At 39.8% G+C, this 26,233-nt stretch overlaps 1 protein-coding gene across 4 annotated transcripts in view; it reads left to right on the plus strand.

Moving 5' to 3' along the window:
* The first annotated feature begins 902 nt into the window (after positions 1-902).
* CCNT2 (cyclin T2) overlaps positions 903-26,233 on the plus strand; it is a 45,711-nt gene continuing 20,380 nt past the window's right edge. For 3 of the 4 annotated variants that reach the window (XR_007518083.1, XM_049889225.1, XM_049889226.1), the window contains exons 1-2: positions 903-1,083; positions 1,883-1,964. Coding sequence is in view for 2 of the 4 variants with exons in the window: in XM_049889225.1 (XP_049745182.1) it covers positions 926-1,083; positions 1,883-1,964 (240 nt within the window). In the remaining 2 variants the exon portion in view is untranslated. Of the gene's footprint in view, positions 1,084-1,882; positions 1,965-23,769; positions 23,937-26,233 lie in introns of those variants that run through there. The other variant, XM_049889227.1, reaches the window with a different exon arrangement.

Consider the following 26,233-nt stretch of genomic DNA (forward strand, 5'->3'; position numbering starts at 1 on the left):
TCAAATAATACAGAGAAAAAAAGCACTCAGTGGCACAAACGTAACCCTACGGGGCAGTTCCACTCTGTCCTATAGAGTCGCTATAAGTCGGAATCGACTTGACGGCAAAGGATTTGGTTTGGGGTTTTTTGGGCACAAACTTGGGGAGTTATTTCCTACACATGTTCCCAGGCTGGATTCCTCTCAGAGCCGCCTGCAAGGCGGAGGCTGTTTTCAATGAACCTGAGAGTCGAAAGCCTACGAGATTGCGGGGACGAATCCAAACGGAGAACTTGGGGTTCCAGCGAGGCCGCGAGCAGAGCAGCTCATCTCTTGCCAAAGCTCGGCCACATTCTCATTCCAAGCACCCTCCTCCACTTCAGACTACACGCCCGGGGCAGACCCAACCTCGCAGCCGCCGGACTACTCCTCCTCCCCGTCAGAACCCAACCTTTTCCCTCCTCTCCTCCCCGCCCCCTCGGCCCACCAATCCTAGACCCAGAATGCACCACGCCAACATTTCCCGTCCGAGCGGGACCCCACCTTAAACAAAACCAAAACCCCAAGGCGTCTCCAAGGAGCGCCTAGTGGGTTCGCGCTGCCAGCTTTTTGGTTAGCAGCCGTAGCTCTTTAACCACTACGTCACCAGGCTTTCCAGCCCCACCTTGGGCGCTTCCAAATGACAAGCAGCGCGGAGCATTGTGGTCTCACGGGCGAGACCGAGGCCGGGAGAAATTTAAAAAAAAAAAAAAAAAAAAAAAAAGCAAAGGATCAGAGCCGGTAGGGCCGCGCACGCGCACGCGCAAGGGCGGTGGCGGGGGGTGAAAAGGGGCGGTGCGCGGCCTACGGCGAGCGGAGTGGGGCGGGGTCGCGCGGCCTTGGCGGGGCGTCCGCGAGCCGGGAGGGGCGGGGGGTGGGTGAGGGAGCGGGCGGAGGAGGAAGTGTCATGGCGTCGGGCCGTGGAGCTTCTTCTCGCTGGTTCTTTACTCGGGAACAGCTAGAGAACACGCCGAGCCGCCGCTGCGGAGTGGAGGCCGATAAAGAGCTCTCGTACCGGCAGCAGGCGGCCAACCTCATCCAGGACATGGGGCAGCGTCTCAATGTGTATCCTTTCTTGTTCTAGGCCCTCCGCCGCTCACGCCCTGTGTCTCGTACTGTCCCGGTGGTCCGGCCTGGTGCTCCACGAACATGGCGCCTTGGCTGGGCCTGGGCGCGCAGTAAGGGAGGGAGGGCTCGGGCTCGGTAGGCCGCGAGGGGCCAGCGGAGGAGGGGAAGAGGAGAGAGGGGCCCGGGAATGCGGGCCGGGCGGCGGCGTTGTGTAATCTGTTTAGTGCCGCGCGGGGCGGCGGCGGGGGATGGGAGTGCCGCCCAGGCGAGAGAAGAATATTAGGAATAATCGCAGAAAAGGGGCGGCTGCTTCGGTTTTTCCCGATCCGAGAAGAGGTTGAGAGGTAGGAGGGTTAGAGGTGCTGAAGGGCTCTAGTGTTCTCCGCGGCCTTTCCCCGCGCTCCTCGCCGGTTTGATGGCGGTTCTCTCGTACCTTGGAAGCGCCGTGGAAGTCTTTATGTTCTTGGGATGGTTTTGTATGGATGTGTGCCCGTGCGTTTCAAGGTGTTTGATGCTGAGTTTAGACTAAGTCGTAGCCATTGAAAAATACTTCCTGGACTCTCATAATTGCTGTATTAAAGTGAAATAGACAGCAGTTGTTATTACTATTTTTTTTAGGCTCGAGTCTATTCTTTCTCCATCTCCCACCGGCAGGTTTTTATTTATTTATTACAGTTTTGTAGTTTTGAGAGAATGGGAGGCGTTAGGAAAGAACCGTAGATCAGGAATTTTCCACCAGTTGTTTTGGAAATGGGATCTTGTTTTTCTGAAATATTTCCTAAATGTTACGTTCCAGTTCTCAGCTTACGATAAACACTGCGATTGTTTATATGCACAGGTTTTATATGCACCATTCTTTCACCAAGTTCAACAGAAATGTAAGTATTTTTTTTTACTATCAATTTTTAAGGTAAATTCATAATCAGAAAAAAAGTTAGTTGGTCATGGATTTTACTGTTGGAGTTAGTGTTCTAAATTAACAGTAAAGGTAGATCACGTGATAAACGTTTTACTTCAAATGCGGGGTGGTGGTTTTTGTTTTTTTAAATTTGTGATCAATTAAACTGCCACGCACTGTTAGGTTTTGCCAGGTCCCTTGAGTCAAACGATGGATTTAAAACATTTTTTTAATCAAAGTATTGTATCAGTATTCTTCTTTTAAATTTTATACTTAACAGTTAAATGATTTCAAATGCTAACGTACAAAATGTAATTTGGGCAGGCTTATTAGTCGTTTCTATGATACATCTTAATTGTGTTGGACTCGTTTCAAATATTTCAAATTGGGCTTAATTTGTTGTGACTTTGTTTTGGAATGACTCTTTGAAACAGTTAAATGTTTGGCAGAAATATTTCATTTGCTAATGCAGTAATTTTTTAAGATGTCAAACTTTCCTGTTTATCACGCATTAGCTTTAGTTGTCTCATTTTTGGTGATTAACACATCAAATCTTCAGACATACTAAGTCAGATATGTTTATGTAATTAGTTTTGAAATAAAATGTACACTCATATACTGGGTACTGATCTCCAACATAATCTTTATCTCTTGACAAATAGAGTAATGGTGTTGTTAGGTGCCGCCCAGTTGGTTCAGACTCATAGCGACCCTACAGGAGGAGAGTAGAACTGCCCCATAGGGTTTCCGAAGAAGCAGCTGTGAATTCACTCTGCCTACCTTTTGGTTAGCAGCTGAGCTCTTAACCACTATGCCATCAGGGCTCTAGAGTAATGATATTTAGTTGAAGTTTGTATTTTAAGTTACAAAAAAACATGAGTTTTGGTGTTTGTTTATTTCAGAGTAACATGCGTACTGTGATGTATCTTAACAGATGTTTAGAAATATTTAACCCTGCCTTAATTCTTGCCATCTTTCTTTTTTTTCACACTTTACTGCAGCTGTTTTTAGAATGTTATTTTGAGAGATATACGTAGGAAAATGAACCATAGAAGACTTCATGACATTTGTGTATACTCATTAGGACCGTATTTGCTATGAAAACAAGCCTGTGAAAGGTCCTTAGAATATTTTTGAAATGGAAGGAAAAGCTTTATGCATAGTTTAGATTGGCTTTCTTTTTTAATCTCTTATTATCATTAATCTGATTTGGTTTATCAGATTGGCGTAGAGGTTTATCTTGAACAGTATGTGTTTTTATATATATTTTGCTCTCTTTCGGTCCCCCTTGCTTCTACATTTACTCTTTTAATTCTGTGTGATTCTCGTTCTGTTGTTTTGTTTTCCAAGTTATTTCTTGTGCACAGCACTTAGGTCAATGGCAGTGTGATGGAAGAGAAAGGAAGCCATTTAGTAGTATCATTTAGATTGAAAGCGTTAAATTTTTATTTAAGTTCTCCAAAGTCAGTAATGATCTAGTGAATATTAATATAAATGTGGCTTTCCTACCAGCCCTGGAAAAATGCTGGTAGAAATCACAAGCCTAAATAGTTCTGGAAATTCTTATGTGGCTACACATGTCCGATTTGCTGAATCAGGCTGACTTTTCTACTTCCAGTAAATGATCTCACCACAAGACTTCGCTTCTTTTTCAAACTCTCTCTTTCATAATTTGTTCCTATGGCCTGGTTGGTGTGCCTTTAAACAAATAGCTTGCTTAAAGCCAAAATTCATTGCTTTAACTTTAAATTGACTGAAGCCTAGGTCACTTGCATTCTTTCACCATTTTACTTAAATACCATTGTTTAGTAAAAAAAAAAAAAAAGCCAGACTATTTTTATTACCCTGCTTATTGTCTTAAGTATATATGAAGGCAAACTTCAGCATTTCAAGTTGATTCATTATTAGCAGGATAATTGAAATTTGATTTTAATTCCTCATTTGAAAAGTAACATTGCACCTTTCATATCTAACTGTTCTGTTTTTTATCTTTGCTATTATAATACCAAATGGTTTTAATACCTGTTGGTGCACTTAAATCAGCTGCGCAGGCTCACTGTTTTATCTTTGTCTTCCCCCATTCTTTTAGGGTGAATGTGGTAGTCTCAAATTGAATGTGAGTCACTTTTAAATTCATGCTCCCCACATGATTAGGAAAATTTTTCTTAATAGGCTTATAATGGAATGTTAAAGAAAACTTACAAAAAGCATGAGTCTTTACCACCAAGTAAATTGAACACCATTTGGTATTTAAATCCTATGGAATAACAAGCTTAAATGTTACTGTGCTAGTGACAAATTATATCTAATTTTAGAGTTAACAAATATAAAAGTAAAAATTCCCCTTGAAAAAGTGCTGTGGTTTTCAGAATAAATTCCATGTCAACATGTGTGTTGGTGACCCAGAAGCTGTCTCTTATCATTGAATTATTGCCAGTTTCTCTTGGAGGGTTGGATCACAATAGCCTGCGCCCACAATGGGCTCAGACATATCAAAGATCCTGGAGATGGCACAGGTCTGGGCAGCATTTTGTTCTGTTACACAAAATGTGAAAGGAGCCCTGGTGATGCAATGAATAAGCACTCAGCTGTTGACCAGAAGGTTGGCAGTTCAAACCCACACAGTGGCAGTCTGCTCCTGTAAAGATTATAGCCTAGAAAATCCTATGGTACAATTCTGCTGTGTCACATGGGGTCACTGTGACCCAACAACAACATACATGAGGTTGCCATGAGTTGCAGCCAACTTGGAGGCAAGTAAAAACAACAACCTTTTACTCACTGCGTGCGGTGAGGTTTTATGTCATTGGGATTTGTAATCAAAGAATTTTCTTAGTGGATCAAACTCATGATCAGTCTTTAAAAAAAAAAAAACACACACCTGCTGCCACCAGTTGATTCCAGCTCATGGCAACCCTACAGGACAGAGTAGAACTGCCCCATAGGGTTTCCAGGGAAGGGCTGGTGGATCTGAACTGCCGACCTTTTGGTTAGCAGCCATAGCTCTTAACCACTGTGTCATCAGGACCCCATGATCAGTCTAGTAAAGAATAAAAGCCCTGGGGCCAACAATGCCTTTAAGGCATATACTGAGGGAGCGCATCATCTGCAGTGTCAGCCTTAGAGTGGATACTGACCCAGCTTCCCTTAGGAGCTCTATTTGTTTGGTTTGTGATGCATTGCTTTCTTATACCACTTCCACATCTAGTAAATTAAGGTCAGGTTGTAAAGTGCACACCCTTTCCTAAGTATTTTTGTTGATGCTGGTCTTTCTTATCCATGTGGTCATTTTGATTTTCTCTTTACTTTCTTTAGTTCTGTTGTCTCTTTAATTAACGTACAGCAATCAAAGCTGCATATTATATGCTGGATTAAAATGTATTGTTCTGTTTACATTTCAAGAGTACACAATGAGTTAAGGACCCCTTGGGTTGCAATGAATGGGAATCCACTGGAGGGCATCTGGCTTGGTTTGGTTTTATAATGACATCTAAGAATACTTTTCTATGTCATATCTGAGCTTCATTTTGTACCTGTTAGTTTGGTCAGCCACATACAAACACATATTTGTGTTAAAACTTGATGACCATGCTTTTGCTTTCTCATCATCTTTGTAATCTCCCCCAGTTGATTGACTGTTGATGAGTAGATGTCATTTAAAAATTTGAAGATGTTCTTTTTGCATTCCTTTCTTCACTTGTAAAGACTTTTAAAAGATTTAGAGGAGGGCTATATGTACCTAGAGAAGTGTTCACAATCCCTGTTCTTTGACTAAGAATATAGCACTTCCCGTTATAGTTTTTTAAAATAGTCCTTGGCAGTAGAAATTTATTCAAGGCATTTTTAAAAAAGATTTTATCCAATTCACGCTATCTATATGGTTATTAATGCTCAGAGCTCAAAAACTTGTCACACGATTGCATCTCGTGGAAGAAGACCTACATTTTGGGGGGATTGGTCAGATAGAGGATTTTGTTTTAATTTTTTGTTACTGTTAATAGTATAATTTAACAGTTTCTACATGTACAATTCAGTACCATTGATGACATTCTTCAAGTTGTGCAACCATCGTCACCCTCCTTTTACGAATCGTTCCTCCCCCATTAACATAAACTCACTGACCCCTAAGTTTCCTGTCTAATATTTCAAGTTGCTGTTGTCAGTTTGATCCCGTATACTGTAGATAGTTCTTAAAAGAGCTCAGTGCTCAAGGCAAACATTCTTTACTAGTTAACTGTTCTTTGATTTAAGGAAGACTTCAGGGAATAGTTTTGGTTTTAGGTTTAAAGATTATCTCAGGACAATAGATTTGGGGGTTCATTTGTTTTAAGTTTAATTGTGAAGGCCCTACATTTCTGTCAAACAGGAGCGTAAGTAAAGTGAATGTAAAACGTCTCCTTCCCCTGCCACGGAAACTAGAAAGTAAGCACCAGGGTTTATCTCTTTCTTTGACTTTACTCACAATTGTTATTGCCAGTGTCTAGAAGAGTGCATAATGTAGAGAAGATGGTAAGCAAATAGAATCAATCAAATCTTGTTACTCACAGGTCTAATAAGTGAATCCTCCATTTTTTTCTATGTACATCGTTTATGATGGAAAGCTTATGTATACATTTTTTTTTTTTTTATAATTGAAGGCTTAATATAAACACCCATAAAACCCATTGCCCATGAGTGGATGCCAACTCACAGCAGCCCTATAGGAAGGAGTAGAACTGTCAGATAGGGTCTTCAAGGCTGTAATTTTATGAAACCAGACTGCTACATTTTTCTCCCATGAGGCGGCTTGTGGGTTCGAAGTACGAACCTTTTGGTTAGCAGCCAAGTATTTAACTACTGTGCCACTAAACCAAAAAAAAAACAACAATAACAACAACCAAACTCAATTGCCATTTACTCAATTCCAACTCCTAGTGACCCTGTAGGACAGAGTAGAACTGCCCCCATAGAGTTTCCAAGGCTGTAAATATTGATGGAAGCAGATTGCCACTTGCCTCTGGGAGTGACTTATGGGTTTGAACTGCAGACCTTTCAGTTAGCAGCTGAGCACTTAACCACTGCACCACCAGGGCTCCTAATATGGGCACATGGTGAATAAAAACAGTAGAAAAGAGGATATAATAAACCTTCCTATTCAAGAGCCACCCTACTCATACCTTTCAGCATCTGCTGTTAACAGTTTTTGTGTATCCTTTCAGAAATACTATTTGCATGTATAAGCGTGTATGTACAGGTAGTCCCCGGGTTACGAACGTCTGACTTTCACAACCCGTGGTTACAAACCAACTCCTGTATAGCCTATTATATTAAAAATTCAAGGTATGTAAAGTGATTCGTAATAACAAATGGATGCTGCTTTGTGACATGCATCAAGACATTATTATGATGGTATTATAAGATGTTTTAGTGTGTTCGAAAGCATTTCTTTAATGCTTTTATGCATAGAAAGGTACACTATATACTAAGACAAACATTGATTGAATTTGGATACAAACCAGCCGTACTTAATTGTTTCAGCTTACATACAAGTTCGACTTAAAGACAGACTTGGGAATGGAACTCATTCGTAATCCAGGGACTGCCTGTATATATCTTTTTCAGCATAAGAAATGGCTTTTCTCTCACAGTTATTGAATCTGGCACACAGCAGCAATATGGAACATACAGAATTGGGCTCCTCCTAGTTTGTGTTAGACGTGGCTATTCTGGGAAAGTAATTTTTAAGATGGCACCAGAAGGAATGGTATAGATTGAATGGTTCGCTACCGGGGCGATTTTGCCCCTCAGGGGACGTTGACAATATCTAGAAACATTTTAGGTTGTGACAACTTGGGGCGGAAGTGCTACTGACATCTAGTGAGTAGAATCTGGGGATGCTGCTAAACATACTATAATGGATAGGACATCCCCTCCCCCACACACAATAATTATCCAAACCAAAATGTTAACAGTGCTGAGGTTGAGAAACCTTAGGTTAACCTAAAGAGTGGTATGGGTGAAGGTGAAGGCCAAGGGAATACTAAAGCTGTTCTTATTTCCAGTAGATTAATTTTGACTGATAAATTTTATATCTGTTAGTAAGAAATCAAAACTTACTAGTAGTCACTGTACCAAAAAGAATTGGTCGACTTTCAGCTGTTCCAGGAGGTAGTGTGTGATCAAGAACCAATGGTACTGAAAGAAGAAGTCCAAACTGCACTGAAGGGAATGGTGAAAAACAAGGCTTCAGGAATTGATAGATTACCAATTGAGGTAGTTCAACAGAGAGATGCGGCACTGGAGGCACTCACTCGTCTATGTCAAATTTGGAAGACAGCTTCCTGGCCAACCGACTGGAAGAGATCCATATTTGTGCCCATTCCAAAGAAAGGTGATCCAACAGAATGCGGAAATGATTGAACAGTATCATCAGTATCACACACAAGTAAAATTTTGCTAAAGATCATTCAAAAGCATTTGCAGCAGTACACCACCAGGGAACTGCCAGAAGTTCAAGTTGGATTCACGAGAGGACATGGAACCAGGAATATCATTGCTAATGTCAAATGGATCTTGGCTGAAAGCAGAGAATATCAGAAAGATGTTTATCTGTCCATTATTGACTATGCAAAGACATTCAACTGTGTAGATCATGACAAATTATGGATAACGTTGCGAAGAGTGGGAATTCCAGATCACTTAATTGTACTCAAAAGGAACCTGTATGTGGACCAGGAGGCAGTTGTTTGAACAGAACAAGGGGGTATGGTGTGGTTTAAAGTCAGGGAAGGTGTGTGTCAGAATTTTAGCCTTCCACCATGCAGACATTCAGTCTGTATGCTGAGCAGATAGTCAGAGAAGCTGGACTATACGAGGAAGAAAGCAGCATCAGCATTGGAGGAAGACTCATGAACAACCTGCATTATGTAGATGACACAACCTTGCTTGCAGAAGGTGACGAGGACTTGAAGCAGTTAGTGATGAAGGTCAAAGACTGCAGCATTCAGTATGGATTGCACTTCAACATAAAGAAAACAAAAATCCTCACAACTGGACCAGTAAGCAACATCATGATAAAGGAAGAAAAGATTGAAATTGTCAAGGGTTGCATTTTACTTGGACTTATGATCCATGCCCATGGAAGCAGGGTCCAGGAAATCAAACAGTGTATTGCATTGGGCAGACTTACTGTAAAAGACCCCTTTAAAGTGTTGAAAAAAGCCACGATGTTTTCAGTCCTCTCATATACAACGAAAGCTGGACAACAAATAAGGAAGACGGAAGAAAAATTGACGCCTTTGAATTGCAGTGTTAGCAAAGAATATTGAATATGGACAGCCAGAATGCTCCTTAGAAGGATGGCAAAACATCGTCTCATATACTTTGGACATATCATCAGGAGGGACCAGCCTCTGGAGGAGGACATCATGCTTGGTAGAGTGTCAGTGAAAAAGAGGAAAACCCGCAAGGAGATGGACTGACATAGTGCTTCCAACAATTGGGCTCAAGCATAATAGCAATTGTGAGGATGGTGCAGGACCGGGGCACAGCTTCATTCTTTTGTACATAGGGGTTGCTATGAACCCCTCAAACTATTGCCCTGAGGTAATATTTAAACCTTAAGCCGAAAATATCCGCTGAAGTCTTATTAAAACCAAGCAATCGTAAAGACTGTCTGCCTTGAACATCATGCTCTTTTAAGAACTGTCTCTATGGGATTGAGCTGACAACAGTAATTCAAAAAAATCAGATAGGAACTTTAGAGGGTGGTGAGTTTATGTTAGTGGGGAGAAACAACTCAGAAAAGGAGGGTGAGAATAGTTGTACAATTTGAATATAACCAGTGTAACTGAACTGTACATGAAGAAGCTTTTAACTGTCCATATTCAGTATTCTTTGCTAACACCGTAGTTCAGAGGCGTCAGTTTTTCTTCCATCTTCCTTATTTGTTGTCCAGCTTTCACGTGTGTATGAGGGGACTGAAAACATCATGGCTCTTTTCAACACTTTGAAGGGGTCTTTTGCAGTAGATTCGTACATGGGGGTCAGAGGCGACTCAACAGCACCTAACAACAGTAAGAAATCGCCTGTTTGTAATTCCTCACATTTGTGATCTTTTTTTCTAATTGAGGGCTTTAGGGCAACTTTTTGATAGTCTTAAAAGTTTAAACTTAGTTCATTAATAAATGCTGCCTTTCTGAGAGGTACTAATATGTTTCTTAGCCTCTTGTTTGAGTTTGTTATGAATTTCTCGTATATTGGTAGTAAATATTTTCTAGTTTGTCTTTTTAATTTTATGGAGCTTTTTGACATAAAAGTTTTTTTGTTACTCAAATCCGCCAGCCTTTAATTTTGCTTTATTTCATTATATTTATGCTTATCTGGAAGTGTGTAAGTGTATTGTGTGTGTATATTTTTTTTAGCTTTATTTAATGATATCATGGGAAGGAGTTGTTTTTGTATATATGCTGTATTTTTATGGAAATAATGCATACCTTGTACATTTGTTTGCCAGTCGCACCCTCCCCCGTGAGGCATTTTCATAAGTGCGATACACCCTTTTTTTTTTTTTAACAGCAACACGTAAAAAAAATTGGCATAGTAGTGCTTATGAAAATACCTCGTGGGAGGAGGGCACAGTTAGCAAACAAACATAGAAGGCACATGTTAGTTCCGTGAAAATACGGTATATACTTATTTTGTTGTTGAGAATATACATAGCAAAACATACACTAGTTAAACAGTTTCTTCACATACAGTTCAGTTACACTGATCATATGCAAGTTGTACAACCATTCTCACCCTCCTTTTCTGAGTTGTTGCTCCCCATTAACATAAGCTCACTATCCCCTAAAGCTCCTATCTGATTTTTTTTGAATTACTGTTGTCAGTTCAGTCCCGTATAGATAGTTCTTAAAAGAGCATCATGTTCAAGGTAGACATTCTTTACTATTGCTTGCTTTTAAGAAGACTTCAGGGGATATTTTCGGCTTAAGGTTTAAATATTACCTCAGGGTAATAGTTTGAGGGGTTCATCCCACCTTGGTGGCTCCAGAAAAATCTGGATTCCATTAGAATTTAAAATTTCTGTTCAACATTCGCCCCCCCCTTTTGATCAGGATTCTTTTGTAGAATCTTTGATCAAAATGTTCAATACTGGTAGCTAGGCACCATCCAGTTCTTCTGGTCTCATGGCAAAGGAGGCAATTATTCATGGAGGCAATAAGCCACACATTCCATTTCCTCCTCTTATTCCTGACCCTCAGTGCTCCATGTAAATAGAGATCGATTGTTTTGTCTTGGATGGCTGCTTGCAAGCTTTTAAGACCCTAATCACTGCACAACAAACTAGGAGATAGAACAGAAGCACTAAACGTATTGTTAGGCCAATTAACTGGGATGTCCTATAAAACCGTGGCCCTAACCTCCAAACCAAGGAACCAAATCCCATGAAGTGTTTGGCTGTACATAAGCAACTTCAGCAGCTGCTTTTTTTGTTGTTATTGTTGTGAATATGTCTATCAGACAGCTTTTACCAGTTCAACTTTTTACAGGTATAGAACTTACTGACAAAACTTAAAATAATCAGCTATGCAGCCCTACCCTCAAGTCAGTGAGATTTTCCATCACTGTAAACTGAAATTCAGTACTCCATAAGCAGTAACTTCCCCGTCCCCCTCCCTCCTGCCCCTGATAACCACTAATAAACTTTGATCTCTCTACATCTGCCTTTTCTTGTCATTTTCCGTAAGTGAGATCATACAATATTTGTCCCTTTGTGATTGACTTATTTCATTCAGCATAATATCTTCAAACTCCATATTGTAGCATGTATCAAGACTTCATTTCTCCTACTGGCTGCGGTACTGTTCCATTGTATGTATATACCACATTTTGTTTATCCATTCATCTGTTGGTGGGCATTTAGGTTATTTCCACCTTTTGGCTATTACGAATAGTGCTGCAATGAACATTAGCGTACAGTCTCTACTTGAGTCTTTGCTTCCAAGTAGTCGTAGCTACGTGGTCAGAACCTCTCTAACTTTAGGAGGATAACGCAAATCAGGATCCGCCAGAGGCGGATCCCTGTGAGGTGAAGGTCAGACAGATCTCCATTCTTTGTTTATCCATCTGTTGATGGGCATTTAGGTTGTTTCCACCTTTTGGTTATTGTGAGTAGTGGTGCAGTGAACATTGGTGTAGAGTCTCTGTTTGACTCTTTGCTTTCAAGTCTTTTGGGTTTTATAAAACGGTAGGGGTGCTAGTAGTAGCCTGGTCAGAACTTCACTAACTTCAGAAATTATAATATGAATCAAGATCAGCCTAAGGCTGATCCCTATGAGATGGACGCCAGACTTACCTCCACTCGCCAACCTTTTTCCCAATTTTGACACTGGCTTCCTGCACCCCTTCTGCGGCAGCATGCTGTACTTCTCATCTGGGTTCAATAATGCATTGCAGTGGCCACAAAGAACTCACAGACAGTACTTACAGTTAAGTGGTTTATGAAGGAATAGGGTACAACTCAGGATCAGGATCAAGAAGGATCGGGAAGCATATAGGCAAAGTCTCCCTTCATCAGTGCAGGACAGCTTTCTCAGCTCCTGTCGACCATGCAGGCCTCCTCCCTGCCTCCTCAGGACAGGCTCCTCTTGGCCCTACCATCTGTCACCACCAACTCTTCAGCAGTGCCCCTTGGAATCCTGTCACTGAGTCCCTCCCCAGCCTGTACTGTCTTTAGTGTTACAGTCCTTGACCCACGTTACAGCTTATAGGCTTTTGCATTCCCATCAGCAATGGAAAAAGGATCCAGTTTCCCCCACATCCTTGGATAAGGGTTTTTTCTGGTTGTTTGTCTTGTTAAATTCTAGGGTTTATTTTGAAATAGTTCATAAATATTTATTTGAGATAATATCCTTTTTTTTTTTTAATGGAAGTAAAAAAAGATAAGAATCATGTAAGGGTTAAATACCGAGTCTGAAGTCACACAGCTACAGGGTGACAAGAATTCACACCCAAATCTGGACATTGTAGCCCCATGTAGTCATCGCTATGTCTATTTCCATGAGTATGTGTTAGTAGGAATCTCTTCATAGCCCTGAAGTTTCTCACTGAGAGCAATATGTGTAAAGGTTTGTGATGTGTTAAGTGTAGTTCACCAACTACTTGCATTAGAATTATCAGGATGTTAAAAATACTTTTTACTGAGGAGTGCTTGGACCTATATAATCAGGATATATGTGGTGGGGCTTGGGATCCTCTCCTTTAGCAAGCCTCTCAAGTAATTCTAATGCCTGCTACAGTTGAAGACCTTTGGTTTAAATATTTTTCCTTTATGTATCTGATAATCCATTGTCATGTTGTGGTCATGTGTTTTCCATGACATTAGTTGTGCAGTCACCACGGTATGTTAACACTGTTTCCTTTCGTCTGGTTTTCCTGCATCTTCTTGCCTTTTCATCTTTGCTTTTGGTTTCATAAAATTGTTTATTCTATGGAGCACATTCTTTTTGGGTGTTACCGTTTATCTTACAGGCCTGTCTTTTGCTTGACCGGAAGGTGGTTTCTGGGTATAGCTATAGTTGTGAGTTAGAGGCGCATCTCAGGGCCATAGTCTCAGGGGTTCCTCCAGTCTCTATCAGGCCAGTAAATGGTCTTTTCTTATGGATTTGATTTTTTGTTCTACATTTTTCTTCCTCTCTGTCCAGGACCCTCCATTGTGATCCTAGTCAGAGCAGTCAGTAGTGGTAGCCGGGCACCATCTAGTTCTTCTGGTCTTGGGGTTGTATAGGCTGTGGTGCATGTGGTCCATTAAGTCTTCGGACTAATTCCCCTCTTGAGTCTTTGGTTTTCTTCATTCTCCTTTACCCCGGACAGGAAGAGACCACTAGTTGTATCTTAGATGGCCAGTTGCAACCTTTTAAGATCCCAGATGTTACTCACCGGAGTAGGATGTATAATATTGTCCTTATGTACTGTGTTATGCCAGTTGATGCGGTCATGTTTTATGGGAGTCAAGTCGAATTTTATAGGAACATGTGTTTTGTTCCTTTATTTACCTTCAAAAGTATCTTGTGAAACCTGAGTAGATGCTTATAGCATAGCACACTTCTACTTTTGCACTTTAATTAAGAAATTAATCCAAGAATAATCTTATGCTCAAAATCCATTAATACTACCTGGAAATATGCAGTGCTATCCAGTAGAGCTTTTTCGCAGTAATGAAAGTGTTCTGTATCTGTGCGGTCCAGTATCTTCGATACTAAACACACGTTTCCTGGATTATAAATTTGAGTTTATTAAACTAGATAATTTCAAAATTCCTTTTCAACTTTAAATTGCATGAATGCAAATTTATGCACATTATAAAGTATATGAGTCTTATTCTTCACAGCTAAGGCATTTTCCAGTTGAAGAAACAGACTCAGATAAAGCGACTTGTCTAAAATCATAGCAGCCTTTTATGTGATTATCATGTGAACCTAGGTCCCTTACCTAATCCCATGCCATAATTCTCACTTTTTTTTTCCTAGAGCTCTGGTGGCCCAGTGGTTAAGAGCTATTGCTGCTGACCAAAAGGTCGACAGTTCGAATCCACCAGCCACTCCTTGGAAACTGTATGGGGCAGTTCCTCTCTGTCCTCTAGGGCCGCTATGAGTCAGAATCAACTTGATGGCAACAGATTTGGGAGGGTGTGTGTTTGGATTTTTGGTTTAATATGTTTTAGAAATTGTGCACACTAGGTGTTGATTCTAGTGATTTCTAAGAAGGAAATGGGTGAGTGGGCAAGTAAAGAATGAAACTATTCTCAGATTGTGTTGATTCACTTACTCAAAAATACCTGCTCTGTTGGACTAAATCCAATGAGACCTGCATTTATAGGCCCTAAATTGCTCTGTTAGTAATATATCAATCTTATATACTTAACCTTTATGCATTGTGCATCCCTGCTTTTCCTTATGGTACCTTTTCCTCACTTTCCACCTGACCACAGTCTGTCGCTTTTTAAGACTCAGCTAAAGTTTCAACTCTGTAAAGCCTCCCTCAGACAACTCCACCCTTCCACTTTAAATTTTCTATCTCTGATCTTTTCCTTTGGGTCCTCTTCACATCCTGTTGTAGTTCATGTCCTTGATGTTCTTTAATGTCATAGTACTAATGTATATCTTGGTGAATTAGTTTTAGGCAAACACCCTTGTAACCGCTACACAAGTCAAGAAACAGAACTTTGCCAACTACCCCAGAAGCTCTTCCATGTGCCCTGTCCCAATCTCAGCCCCTCTCCTTCTTCCACAGAGTAACCATATCCTTGTAGTCATTACTCTAGGTTTTTTTTTGTTTGTTTTTTTAATAGTTTTGCCATTTGCCGTAGTTCAGTCTGGTCTATTATTAAAGAATTTGATATGCCTTTCAAGTCTCAATATGCAGATTTTTCTGCCATCTCTTTTTTTCACATGAATTTTATCTGTTGAAGGACATAGAACAGTTTCCAGCTGTCTGAATTTTGCTAGTTGCATACTTCATGGTGCAGGTATCCTGTTGCTCTGGTTTTGTACTTCCTGTAAATTTACAGTTGGATCCAGAAATTTAATCAGACACAAATTTAATCACTATAGGTAGTGGTCTTCCATCATGAGGCACCTAATGTCTGGTTGGCCCTCTTTTTGTGGTGTTGGCAGCTATTGAAATGCAATGCCTAAATCCTTTAATTTATAGGGGAATTACAAAATGGTGAGACTCTGATTCTATCATTTCTTTTTCATTTATTATTTGGAATATTTTTATAATGAAATATTTGCTTCATCCATTTTTTGAATATCCAGTGGTACAGTTCATATAGGAAAATCAGGATAAATACTTGATTCTTGTCCTGAATTTAACAGCTTTATTGAGGTAAAATTCACATACCATACGTTTTACCATTTAAAGTGTACATTTCAAGTTCGATTCAAGTGGCTTTTAGTTTATTCCCAGAGTTGTGCATTCATCACCACAATCAAATTTGAAGATTAAACTAATATAGTTCCATGCTTGGGGGGAAAATAGATGAAAGTGGAGGAAGTGGAAGTTCTGAGGACTGGGGACAGTCTTTAAATAAAAATAGGCGGCAGTAATTCAGAGAGGATACCAGATTTTTCCAAGTACTCCACATTCCTAACCATTTGTCACTGAGTTGATTCCAAGTCCCAGTGACCCTATGTGCGTCAGAGTAGAACTGTGTTCCATAGGGTTTCAGTGGCTGATGTTTAAGAAGTAGATTGCTAGGTGCCATGCAGTGGATTTCTCTTCATATGTGGCTTCTCTGGCCCTGGGTTTGTAGTTTTGCTAAGATGATTTACTAGACCATAATCCTGCAGGGATTGGACAGTTTACAATCAAATATGGTACATAAAATCCTTGCAGGGATTGGTCAGTTACTGTGCAAACTAGGTGACCGTGGCCTGCTAAGAGGATTGGCCAGTTTTGTCATTCTGCTAAGCATATAAGGGCTAATCCCACAGGTTGAGGGGGACCTCACTACCATTAAGAAGAACCGGGAGTGGAGCGCATCCTTTGGACCTGGGGCCCCTGCGCTGAGAGCCTCCTAGACCCAGGAGAAGGAGAGCTATACCACCGAAGACAGCGAGAGGCAGCACTAGACCACCCGTGGAGTGAGAAAGAGCTGAGCACCCTCAGGCAGGAGGCTTGCTGGTAGAGTGGAGTGCTTCTGGGCACATGTTTGTAGAGCTAAAGAGCTGTAACACTTGCCTGAGCCGGGCAGAGGCCAAGAGGAAGCTAGTCAGCCAAGAAGCGCAGCCTGCCTATGAGCACAGCCAAGAAGGAGCTGAGAGCTGTCTTGGTTGGAAGCTGTCCTGATTGGCAAACCGTATTCTGTATCCTGTTACCAAGTTGATCCTCACCCTGAGTTGTAGTCTGTTACTTCCCTAATAAATCACATCATCATCATGGGTATGGTCTGTGGGTCTGCGTGGCCATGGTAATGAATTACTGAACACAGCACAGAAGTGAAGTGCCATGGGGAGGACAGTTGATACAAAAATTGGTGGAAAAGTTGGAGAGTGGAGGTATATCTGACCTCCACCTCATAGGAATCAGCTTTGTGGGGGACGGTGATTCTCATCCCTCCCCCTGAAGTTAGGCAAGGTGTGATGCCATTAGATTACACTAGGCCTTTCTTCCAAGGTGCTTCTGGGTAGACTCAAACCTCCAACCTTTCACTTAGCGCCATCCAGGGATTCCTCTGTATTCCTAGTAGGTATTTTGTATTACTCTAGCTCAGTGATTGGGGTTTTGAATGCCTAACATGAGTAGCTATTTGCATTCATGGTGTGGTTCATTTCATGTAGACTTAGACATCTGTTCAAATTGTTTTTGTTAGCAAAACAACTAATGGTTTTCCGAAATAACTTCATAGTTTTGATGTCAGAGGTAATCACTATAGAAGAAATAGATTTATACCTTCTGAAAATGAAATCTAATTCTACTTTTAAATTAACAAATGTGCAATAAAGTTATACATGGTTAAGATACATGTTAATCATCAGTATTCACTGAGCTGTGATTAGGCTTACGGTAGACAGTTTCTGAACCATATAGCTTAGTAGCTAAAATTATATGGTCAATTTCTGTATGACTAGCATTTTCTTTTGTTGGTGTGTGAAAGTGGAGTTGCTGGGTCATATGGTAACTCTAAGGAGCCCTCGTGGCGCAGAGGGTAAGCACTCAGCTGCAAACCAGAAGGTTGGCGGTTCAAACCCACCACCTGCTCCAGCAAAGAAAGATGTGGCAATCTGCTTCCGTAAAGATTACAGCCTTGGAAACCCTATGGGGTAGTTCTGCTCTGTCATATAGGGTCACTATGATTGGCCGACTCAACAGCAACAAATTTTATGGTAACTAGACACCAATCTTGGATAGCTTTTTAAAAATTGTCAAGCTGTTTTCCAAAGTAATCGTGTCATTTTACTTCCCTACCAGAATGTTTGCAGATTCCAGTTTCTCCACATCTTCCCCAACACATGTTGCTGTATCTTTTTATATTGTAGCCATCCTAGTGGGTGTGAAGTGGCATCTCCTTGTGATTTTGATTTGCATTTGCCTAATGACATTGAGCATCTTTTCATATATTTATTGGCCATAACTGGCATCTGTACAAGTGGACCTTACCAGAGGGCATATGCAGGAATCAAATCAACTACATATGTGGAAAGAGACGATGAAAAAGTTCAATATCATCAGTCAGAACAAGGCCAGGGGCCGACTGTGAAATAGACCATCAGTTGCTTATGTGCACGTTCAAGGTGAAACTGAAGAAAGTTAGAACAGCTCCACGAGAGCCAAAGTATAACCTTGAGTATATCCCACGTGAATTTAGAGACCATCTCAAGAACAGATTTGACACGTTGAACACTAATGACCAAAGACCAGACAAGTTGTGGAAGGACATCAAACATGAAGAAAGCAAGAGGTCGTTTAAAAGACAGGGAAGAAGGAGAAGACCAAAATGGATGTCGGAAGAGACTCTGAAACTTGCTCTTGAACATCAAGTAGCTAAAGCATACGAAAGAAATGATGAAGTAAAAGAGTTGAAGATTTCAAAGGGCGGCTCGGAAAGTCACTGACATGTGCAAAGACCTGAAGTTAGAAAACCAAGAGGGAAGAACACGCCCAGCATTTCTCAGGCTAAAAGAACTGAAGAAAAAGACTCAAGGCTTGAGTTGCAATATTGGAGGATTCTACAGGGAAAATATTAAACAACACAGGAATCATCAAAATAAGATGGAAGGAATACACAGAGTCACTATACCAAAAAAAATTGGTCAGTGTTCAGCCATTTCAGGAGGTAGCATATGATCAGGTACTGAAGGAAGAGGTCCAAGCTGCACGGAAGGCATTGGCAAAAAACAAGGCTTCAGGAATTGATGGAATACCAATTGAGATGTTTCAACAAATGGATGCAGTGCTGGAGGTGCTCACTTGTGTATGCCAAAAAATCTGGAAGATAGCAACCTGGCCAACTGACTGGAAGATATCCATATTTGTGCTCATTCCAAAGAAAGGAAATCCTACCAAATGTGAAAATTATCGAACAATATCACATACGAGTAAAACTTTGCTGACGATCCTTCAAAAGCAGTTGCAGCAATACATCAGCAGGGAACTGCCAGAAATATCATTGCTGATGTCAGGGGAATGCTGGCTGAAAGCAGAGAATACCAGAAAGATGTTTCCCTGTGTTATTGACTATGCAAAAGCATTCGACTGTTTGGAGCATAACAAATTGTGGATAATATATGAAGAATGGGAATCCCAGAACACTTAATGGTGCTCATGAAGAACCTGTACATAGACCAAGAGGGAATTGTTGGAACAGAACCAGGAGATAACTGTGTGGTTTAAATTCAGGAAAGGTGTATGTCAGGCTTGTATCCTTTCACCGTACTTACTCAGTCCATAAGGAGCCCTGGTGGCACAGTGGTTAAGAGTTCAGCTGCTAACCAAAAGGTAAGCAGTTTGAATCCACCAGCTGATCCTTGGAAATCCCATGGGGCAGTTCTTTTCTGTCCTATAGGGTCACTATGAGTCAGAATTGACTTTACAACAACAGGATTCAGTCTGTATGATGAGCAAATCAGAGGCTGGACTATATGATGAAGAACGGGGCATCAGGATTGGAAGAAGACTCATTAACAACCTGCATTATGCAGATAACACAACCTTGCTTGCTCAAAGTGAAGAGGACTTGAAACACTTACTGATGAGGATCAAAGACTACAGCCTTCAGTATGGATTGCACCTCAACGGAAATAAAACAAAAATCCTCACAACTGGACCAACGAGCAACTTCGTGATGAAAGAAGAAAAGGTTGAATCTGTCAAGGATTTCGTTTTGCTTGGATCCACAATCAATGCCTATGGAGGCAACAGTCAAGAAATCAAAGAGTGCATTGCATTGGACAAATCTGCTGCAAAAGACCTGTTTAAAGTGTTAAAAAGCAGAGATGTCACTTTGAAGACTAAGGTGCGCCTCACCCAAGCCATGGTGTTTTCAGTTGCCTCATATGCATGTGAAAGCTGGACAGCGAATAAGGAAAGACGGAAGAAGAATTGATACCTTTGAATTATGCTGTTGGCAAAGAATATTGAATATACCATGGCCTGCCAAAAGAACAAACAAATCTGTCTTGGCAGAAATACAGCCCGAATGCTCCTTAGAAGCAAGGGTGGTGTGACCAAGTCTCACGTACTTTGGCTGTGTTATTAGGAGAGATCAGTCCCTCGAGAAAGAAAGACATCATGATTGGTAAAGAAGAGGGTCAGCGAAAAAGAGGAAGACCCTCCATGAGATGGATTGACACAGTGACTGTGACAGTGGGCTTAAGCACAATGGTGATAAGGGTGGCACAGGACCAGGCAGTGTTTTATTCTGTTGTATGTAGGGTCGCAGTGAGTTGGAAGCGACTCGACAGCACCTAACACCACCGCCACCATTGGCCATTTATATATCTTCTTCGGAGAAATGCAGATATTGTTCTCATTTTTTAATTGCTACTTTGTCTTTTATTATTGAGTTGTTAGAGTTACTTTTAATATTCTGGATGCCCGTAACTTATCAAATACACAATTTGCAAATATGTTTTCCCATTCTGTAGGTTGTCATTTCACTTTCTTGATAGTGTCCTTCGAAATACATATGTCCAGTTTATTAAAAATTTTCATCATTTGTGGTTTTGATATCATATCTAAGAAACCATCACCTAATCCAAAGTCATGAGGGTTTATTCCTGTTTTTAATTTTTGTATATAGATCTACAAACAGCCTACAGCTTTATTTTTTTTTGTCTGAGTATCAGTTGTCTCAGCACCATTTGTGGGAAAGACTGTTCTTTCTTGAATTGTCTTAGTGCTCTTGTTGAAAATTAGTTGAACATAGTGAATTTAAGGTTTTATTCCTCAACTCTGTTCCATGATCTACATGTCCTCCCTTATACTGGTACCACGGTCTTGATTACAGCTTTGAATGTAAGTTTTGAAATTGGAAAGTATAAATCCTCCAACTTTGTTCTTCGTTTCAAGATTGTTTTGGCTATTCTGGTCCCTTGGATTTCTGTGTGAATATTAAGAAGATGGGATTTTGATGGGAATTGCATTGAAATCTGTAGATCAGTTTGAGGAATACTGCCATCTTTACAATATTAAGTCTTATGTGTAATGCTAGTTCTTATTTGTTCAGTGGTCTGAAAGAAAATGTCCTTTTGTAAGATTTATGTAGAGTATTTGAATGACCTATGCAGTGTTAACTGTCCTTCTCAATACTATATGAGGGTATTATATTTGGTGGAATTTTTATTGTGGGCTGGTAGGAGCTGAGTCTGCATAAGGGAGAATAGAGGCCTACCTGTGAAATTCTAAGTGTACTTTATAAGCGGGTTTTTTTTTTTTTTAGAAGCATACTTGTAATGTGGAAATACTCCCCCAAAAATAAATTCAAAACTGCCATGTTGAATTAAGCATGTTCAGTATGTATTGTTTAACTACTCTGGAAGTCAAGACTTGTTCTCTGAAGCAGTACTGCTTTTCAGCAATACTGAATACTAGTATTTTTGAGCCTTTATTAAGCCAGCTTCCTTTTAAATGTGATTAGATGGCCCAAGTAATATCAGGCCTGTAAAAGGTTTCTGAAATTCTCAACATAAATTTTCTTATGTGACAATATTATATTCACACATATTTGGATAGGTAAGAAAATAATAAAATGTCAGGTGTAGCATATATTTTCTGTAATGCTGATGTTTTCAGTGCAGCAAAATTGAGGATTTAAGCTACTTTTTCAGGTAGTACTGGAATTTTGGGTCTATGGACTCAAGCTTGGTGATCTTTCCTATCAATAAATGGGCATTTTGACCTATTTCACTTTCTTCTTTGGAGGAGAGCCATGATTCCCTTGTCTTTCATTATATGTGAGTTTCTACTATTTCTGTGAGCCTAGGACCTTCTTTTTGTGAGCCTTTGCTAAGGTTATACTACTACCACCCAGAAAACCCAGTGCCGTCTACTACTACTTCTCCTAAACTATAGCCTGAAAGTTTATAAGACTCTATAGTCTTATGCAGGTGATTTCTAAATTTTGAGTTGTGATACCTCCAACTAGATGGATATTTATTAATGAAGCCCGTTGAAAGCACAGGAAGTAGTTACCCTAGTCTTAGCTGGGCAGCCGTGTGTTTTGGGGGTAGTTAAGGAGCAGGGGAGAAATGGCTTCACCAGCCTATAGGACCTAAAGGTGAAACACAACAACAGATAAGAATGGGCTCCTTGGCAATCGATGTATTAGCAAATAGAAAGTAGACTTGAAAGCCTTTTTTTTTGCTTCCATTAGGGCTTTTCTGAATGAGTAAAGTTGGAGAGTAATAATACAGCTATGACTAGTTCTTAAATACAAATGTACACACAAAGTGTATGCACAAAATTAATTATTAAAATAATGAGGGCCCCAGCAAAAGGACATAGTATACAGAGTAACTGGAACTGACTGATAAACAGCCATCTTCAGTGACTTAGAAAATACCCAACCTGTTAATTCAAACTGACCTTGTCTCCAGTTATCAAAGTTGAAGCCAGCAATGGAGAGGAGAGTGTAGAATGTCAGCAGTGGGGGCATCATGAGCAGAGAAGGGAGACAGCACCCAGGAATGGGCAGGAAAAGAAAGGGAGTCAGACCAACAGGTAGGAATGGAAACAGAGGAATAAAAAAGGAGAAGGGGGTAAAAACAACTGGAGCAAGAAGGAGCAAGAGTAATACAGATGTAAACCATTGAAGTAATGTCAAGTATCATGATTCCAGTGTTTGAATCTGCTGAGCTAGAACTCCAACACAACCTTTAAAGAGTTGCATTTAACCATGGACAGAAGAATGTGAACAGGAAAGAAGGGAATTAGAAAAAAAATAAGTTTGTTAAATCACTTTTTAGTTAAGACCAACACTGACAATACAAAATTGATGTTTACTTTTTCAACATACTAATAGTAATATTTGAGTCATATTGCTCAAATATTACTGGGCACTGTTTGAAGTGCTTTACATATGCTAATTCATTTAATACTCATCACAGCTTTATAAGCAGTTACTGTTACTCTTATTTCACAGGTGCAAAAACCAAGGCAAAAAGAGAATCATTTGCCTAGACTAGTCAGATATCAGAGCCAGGGTTTCAGTGAGGCAGTCTGACTATACTCCAATGTACGTATGGTGTATTTCTGTAGAAATTTGTCTTGTTTTGAGAATGTAAAAATCCCCTTGAAATGGTTGTACAACTGCTAGAGTGACAAACTGTGGACACTATTTAAAAGTTAACGTCCCTTTAGTTATTATTACTTTACAAAGTTTATTAAACTCTGGGTACCAGCACACAAAGATAGGTAATGCATGGTGACTGCCCCCAGTGAACTGAATCTCACTATGTAATTGTTTGTTCACTCAAACTGAACCGAGTGTCTCTACTCCTTCGCCAACAATACTGGTGTGAATTCTTTGGCTTTGAACCAAGTTCATACACGTGCCAGTGGATGTTTGTTGCCTTCAAAAGATGATGCTCACCTCTAAAAGCCATAGACCAACTAGTGATATTGCCATTACCCAAAACTTGTGAAATTCTTTTCTTTTAATAAGCCACACAGCCAAATCAGCTTTCCATTCAAAAAGCAGTAATACCTAGTTTGATGACCTTCCTTAAAGTTAAAACCTCATGTGGATATTCACAAAGTATTTATCTAAAAAGGTGTTTTGTTTTGTTTTGTTTTTACAGCCCTGATGGAGTAAAATGTTTGCAGGCTGTAGAGGAGGAAATGTGAATGGAGTTAGTGGATTTCACCAGGAACTTTGGAAGAGTGTTGGGTATTAGTGTTGCACTGGAGGAGGATGAGAATTGAGCCCTGTTTAGAGGGAACAGAAAGACTTCTGTGAGGAGTGTGGGTAAATAAACCAGGAATCTACTCTGAAGATCACTGCTTGGCTCCCTGAATACTTGATTTTTAAATTATTTGTAGAATTTTAGAATCATTCAATAGTACACATACTTTGTTTCCATCGAGAAATGGAAAAATTGTGTAGTTTGAAAGTATTTCTTGATATTGAGGCTTACATTTACCACCACCACTACTCCTAAAAGTTTGAAGAGAATAGAGCTTTGGGAATTCTGTAAGGTTTGACCCAGAAAAAAGCTCATTGGAGACTTTCATAAGTGCCTTTTAGGCAAGTAAGAAAACTTTTGGACCATCTGGCAGTTGAGGAAATTTAACTATCAAATTTGGTCTGATTTAGCTTTTGACTTGAGTATTAATTCTCTTTTTGATATATTGTTCTAGCATTCAAAGGCTGGGAGAAAAGGTCAAGGTTTAGCCATCTGCCTCTTGAATGAGATAATAAATGAGAGATTGTGGGAAACTGAGAATATCTTCATTTCATTGAATGTGTTCCTCACATTTCTTACATTGATGTTGGCTCTTAGATTTTTATTGTGGCATTTGGAATAATTTGAAATTAATATTGGTGCCTTTTTATGTTTACATATGGATTATCCACATCTCATTCTTTCAGTGAACATCGAGGGACAACTACACAATGCTGAGTAATGAGAACACAAATGAATAACTCATTCTCTGTGTTCAAGCCACTTCTAGATTGGAAGGGCAGATAAAATTAATAAACCAGCAGTTAGAATACAGTGTAAAGGCCAATGATAGAGGCATATATAAGTTCCTTTTGAGTAAAGGACTCAGGAACTTTCCCTTGGGAAGAGGTAATCTTTGAGTTAAGCCTTTAAATAGAAAAGGAATTAATCAAACAGAGAGAGTAAATGGTAATGATAGGGAGTTTTAAGTATGTGAAAAAATAACTGAGATAGGGAATAATTGTCTGCTCTCAGTTAACTTCTATTTTCTACTTCTCAGTCTGTCTCCCACCCTAGAGACAGCTATTTAACTGGTATTTCAAGGATACTAAGTAATATTGATGTTGCCTGATTAAATCTCTTGTAAGGAATAATAGTGGTTTATTCTAAATCTGTGAAAACTAAGTTGCTTTTATTGCACATTCTCAATTTTTTTTTCAGTCTTTCCCTTGTAATTTTTAATTTTAAAAGGTGGAAATAAGTTAAAAGCCTACATTGAAATTATCCAGCTCTTTCAGAGTACATTAGTTCTGGTTGTTGGGAGACAAACACACATGATTTTAGATGTTTTAAATATTTATATAGCAGGTAGAGACTCAAAGTGATTTTTACTCCATTTAATCATCTGCAAGTGCAGTTGGATCAGAGAAGGCCCCGTTTAGATACAAAAGCCAGTGATTAAATTCTGCAATGATTCCTACAAGGTGATTGTTTTAAAAACTCTCAGAGGAAAGGATCCATCTTCCCTATACCAGAAATTTTCTCCTTATATTACCTACCCAGATTATGTTTTGGCATCATTTATGCTTGCCTCCTCCCAGCCGCCCCATCTTTGTTTCTCTGTTTCTCTCTTTTTCGGCATTATTTCTGTATAGTGACTGATGAACCCCCAAGATACAGTGAGATGCTGATAATTCATCTCTTAAAAATTATATCCCTGAATCTTGATATTTAGAAATACCATTTCATGAGACATTTATTATATGTAATCTTAGAATGTTACTTGAGTTTAAAGTATACCTTTACCATGTCAGCAATTATTTGTTTTATTACTGACTGTTGGGGTAAATATTTACTCTAAATTGATGTTTCTTTTAGTCAGTATCTTTTTAGTGCTATATTCTTGTACTTTTGTCCTAAGAACATAATCTTGATCTCCACTTGCCAAAGTTTTTACTCTGGTGATTTGTCTTACAGGTTTTTACTCCCATTTTTTTACCTGCTGTAGTGAAGTAATAGAAATATTAGATAACATTTTCATGGTCAGAATCCTCTTATTTTGCTCTGTAGATCCCTTTTTCTGTCCCTGAAACCAAGATTGCCTAGCTCTTAGCCACAAAATGAATCTTGGCTCAATTTAAAAGAGCCCTGGAAAGTGGCGACTCCATGCCCAGAAAGGGAGCAGAGTGAGGCTGCTTTACCTACTTTTCATCTTGTTTTTAAGCTGTGGCTTCATTAGTTTGCTTGAGTTCTTTTTCTCTTTCCTTCTCAATGTGCAAATTAATATTTAAACTTATTTAACTAGCATCTTTTCCCTTTTCCCCTTTGGTATTTTGCTTGTAAAACAAGCAAAATAGATTTTATAGCGTGGGGTTATTAG

Source organism: Elephas maximus, chromosome 6 (genome assembly GCF_024166365.1).
Source record: "Elephas maximus indicus isolate mEleMax1 chromosome 6, mEleMax1 primary haplotype, whole genome shotgun sequence".
NCBI classification, from domain to species: domain Eukaryota; kingdom Metazoa; phylum Chordata; class Mammalia; order Proboscidea; family Elephantidae; genus Elephas; species Elephas maximus.